Source organism: Mirounga leonina, unplaced genomic scaffold (assembly GCF_011800145.1).
Source record: "Mirounga leonina isolate KUSES-001 unplaced genomic scaffold, KU_Mleo_1.0 Mir_347, whole genome shotgun sequence".
NCBI classification, from domain to species: domain Eukaryota; kingdom Metazoa; phylum Chordata; class Mammalia; order Carnivora; family Phocidae; genus Mirounga; species Mirounga leonina.
Window position 1 is genome coordinate 327,052 of NW_023270696.1, and position 3,638 is coordinate 330,689.

Below are 3,638 nucleotides of genomic sequence, written 5' to 3' on the forward strand. Positions count from 1 at the left end.
GGAGCTGGTCCTCCGAGCTCTCCCCGCCCCAAGGGCCCCCCTCCCGTCCCCGGGGTGGCTGCGGGGTCCTGCAGGGGCAGAGCTGGTCCTCCGAGCTCTCCCTGCCCCGGGTTGGGGGGTCCTCTCCGGTCCCCGGGGTGGCTGCAGGGTCCTGCAGGGGTGGAGCTGGTCCTCTGAGCTCTCCCCGCTCGTCCCAGGGTGGTTGCGGGGTCCTGCAGCGGTGGAGCTGGTCCTCCGAGCTGTCCCTGCCCCGAGGGGCCCTGTCTGCCCGGGATGACTGCGGGGTCCTGCAGGGGCGGAGCTGGTCCTCTGAGCTCTCCCCGCCCCGAGGGGCCCTGTCTGCCCGGGATGACTGCGGGGTCCTGCAGGGGTGGAGCTGGTCTTCCGAGCTCTCCCCGCCCCGAGGGGCCCTGTCTGCCCGGGTTGACTGCGGGGTCCCGGTCTGCCCTGCCGACCAGCGCTACCAGGTGGTACAGATACAAGTTCTTGCCCAACGGTAGGGTGTGGGCGGCTCTCCTTTCGGGCTTGTGGGCGTCCTTGGTGGAGCTGAGCTTTTCAGGACCAGAGACGTCAGTCTGGGCTGCTGGACTCTGGCCGGCTGATGTAATCGGACGTTGTTTTGAGAACAGCGAGAGGGAGCGCGCTTCGTTCATCCAGGTACCAGTGCCGCCTCACCCGCTGTCACTGGTCCTTCTCGTCGGGGACGGAGGTGGGGCCCTGTGGCCAGCATGGGGCCCACGGGGATGGGAGGAGGGAGGCGGAGATCCCCCAGTCCCCTGTGAGGGCTCCTGGGCAGCATGGTTCCCCAGCGTGGCCTTTGCAGGGGTCTCGTGTCCCGCAGACACCGCCCGGCCCCTGACGGGTCAGCAGGGACCCAGCAGGGCTCTGGGATGCCTGTGGTTTCCTCTGCCCCCTGCCCCCCGGCTGAACAGCCACTCACCGCTCCACACAGCAGGCCCCCTCGCACCCCGGGTCGCTGCCAGGCCTGGTGGAGGTGATCCTCGCGTTGACCACGCCCTCGCCCTGGCTGGAGCCGCGGCTGCGGCAGTTCATGGGCGGGCTCCTGGGAGTTCCGCGGGTGAACACACACCGTCTGTTTCTTTTTGACCGCACCCGGACTTTGTTTCTTTGTCTCAACTGTTACTTTCTGGTCTGTGCCGTTTTGGGTGTAGCCGAGAAACGTGTGCATGAAGAGGAGCGGGAAGGGAGGGGGCGTTGTGGTGCGACTGGGGCTGGAAGCGTATGACCCCCGTGTCCAGGAGGAAAGGTGCAGTCGAGAGGGTGAGCTGCTGGGAGCGCCGGTGTGGGGGCGGACGCCTCTGGACTCTGGCCCCAGGTCCCTCCCTGGCCCTGCCTGTGCTGGGCCTCGGTTTCCCCTGTGTGAGAGCAAGGCTGGCCCGCCTCGGAGGGCCTGAGCTTCTTCCTGCTCTCGAGCTCTTATGCCCCTGGCCCGCCCACCCTGCTGGAGTCGTCCACGGTCTCAGAGGGCCCGGCTTCCTCTCAAGGAAGACGGGCCCTGCACCACTGGGGAGGGGAAGTGAGAAGATGTCGGCTGTTCTGTGGGTGTCCCACTTCCAGCCAGGCTCCCGGCGGGTCGCGTAGCTAGGACACGTCCCCCACACGCCTCTTTTGGGGGCGGGCATGACCAGCCTTTTTGGCCCGGGCCCACCTGTCGTGTTTTAGGAGAGGGCCCGCTTGCGCATTGCCGGGGCTTGGAGGCCTGGAGCTCCAGCCCGTGTTGGGTGTGCTCCTGTCGAAGGTGGGTTGGGTCAGGACTCTGCCGCCGTGGCCACTGGACGCAAGACTAGGCTGCCCTGGTGTGGTCTGTGTGAGCCTCCGTTTGTGTCTGGCTGAGCCAGCCTTGGGCTCTGCGGGCACCACTCGAGGGAGGACTCAGCGCCCTTGGCAGGGCCCAAGATGGCCAGGCGTCTCCCACCCCCGCAAGATGGTGCCAGGCGGGTGGCCCCTACCCCACCTTATCAGTGTCGTAGGCCTTGAGCACGGGGGTGGTCTGCTGCCCATGGGAGAAGGCGGGCAGGGCGGGGATCCTGAGCACGCACCTGCTGCTCACTGCGGCGCTCCCGGTGGCTGGTGGGCTTGGGAGGGCGGGGCTCTGGACGTTTGGGCGGGAGGCGGCGGGTCAGACCTGCGTGGCCCGCCCCGCGCCGGAGGGTGTCGGGCACTGGGACTTCCGTTAGCGGTGTGCGGCCCTCACCGGAGACGTGTATTTCCCGGTAGGTTTGCCGTCTCCACATGTCGGAGCTGATGGAGGTCTGGCCCTGCCCACAGGTATGGGGCGCAGGCAGGAACCGCTGGGGAGTTTACAGTTGGGGGCTCCAGGGCGCCCACGGCCTCTGGGACACAGGTGCCTCTTCGTGCAGTCCTTGGTGGGGAATCCCTCTAGGTCCTTCTGTCCTGGAGGCGGGCGCTCCAAGTTGGGCCCCGAGCGCGGGAAAGCCAGGACACCGCTGCTGGTAGGAGGATGTGTCCTTGAACTGGACACCTGGCAGAGGGGTCGCGGGAGGTGACGCTCAGCGTGTGGTGCCCGGCCCCTCTCGTGTGTCTTTGGCAGGGGATGCCTCCTGCTTGCGGTCCTTCCAGGGCGTGTACGGATGGCGTGGCGGCCTCAGAATAGCCGTGCTTGAGCCAGATTACCGTGCTGGCCTACATCGAGGATTAGGGAGCAGGTGGCCCCAGGCCGGGACCCAGGGCAACCCCGGGGAGTCTGCCGGCCCGCCGGGGGCCCCCAGATGGAGCCCTGCAGGGCCAGCCCCAGGAAGGAGCAGCTGCGGCTGGCCGCACACCCTCCCAGGCCTCCCTCTGTCCCCACCGTCGGTGCCGGTTCTCCTCACGTGGGACGCCCCGTGGCTGGGTGGTGGCAGGGCGAGGAGCAGCCTTTGCTCCTTGTCCCCGGTGGCTGCCTCGGGAGGGATTTAGTGCTCAGGGGGCGGGGGGCAGGCAGGGGTGAGCTCCAGCTCTTGCAGAGCAACCTCGGGCTGATCACAGAGCTGCACCCTGCCAGGAGGTGGGGCGTGGGGGCGAGCTGGGGGTGGTCGGGTGGGTGCGAGCTGGTGGGGCCGGGGTCCTCTGGAGGGCCCTCTGCTCCGGGGGCAGCTGTCCGAGCCCTGTGCTGCGGGCCGGCCACCTGCCGGCTTCCCGGGGCCCGGCGAGCAGAGGGCTGAGCGCGCTGTGGTGCTGTGGGGTCAGCCCCACGTCCCGGCGCTGTTGTGAGATCAGCCTGGGGCCCCGCGTGCAGCCAGGAGCTGCAGTCCAGGGCTGGACAGCCGGGAGCCGCACGGTGCGGCCGGAGCGGGTTCTAGTCCAGGGCTCTTGGAGGCTGCGCCCCGGCATGGCCTCGCTGACGTCTGTCTCCCTCGCCCACAGGGATGTCAGGACCGAGGCCGGTGGTCCTGAGTGGACCATCAGGGGCCGGGAAGAGCACCCTGCTGAAGAGACTCTTGCAGGAGCATGGCAGCGTCTTCGGCTTCAGCGTGTCCCGTGAGGCCCAGGCTGCGGTGGGGGTGTGGCGGGGGGTTTCAGCCATGCAGGGGTGGGGCCAGGCCCCTGCTGACCCACACAGACGGGGGAGGATCCCCATGCGCTGACCCTGACCTGCAGCCCCCCCACACCCACACAGA

General features: G+C 68.8%; 1 protein-coding gene across 2 annotated transcripts in view; it reads left to right on the plus strand.

Annotated features, from left to right (window-relative positions):
* GUK1 (guanylate kinase 1) overlaps window positions 1-3,638 on the plus strand; it is a 6,837-nt gene that overhangs the window by 751 nt on the left and 2,448 nt on the right. The window contains exons 2-3 of one of the 2 annotated variants that reach the window (XM_035029941.1): window positions 2,239-2,289; window positions 3,385-3,498. In XM_035029941.1, coding sequence (XP_034885832.1) covers window positions 2,239-2,289; window positions 3,385-3,498 — 165 coding nt within the window. The remainder of the gene's footprint in view (window positions 1-2,238; window positions 2,290-3,384; window positions 3,499-3,638) is intronic. The other variant, XM_035029942.1, reaches the window with a different exon arrangement.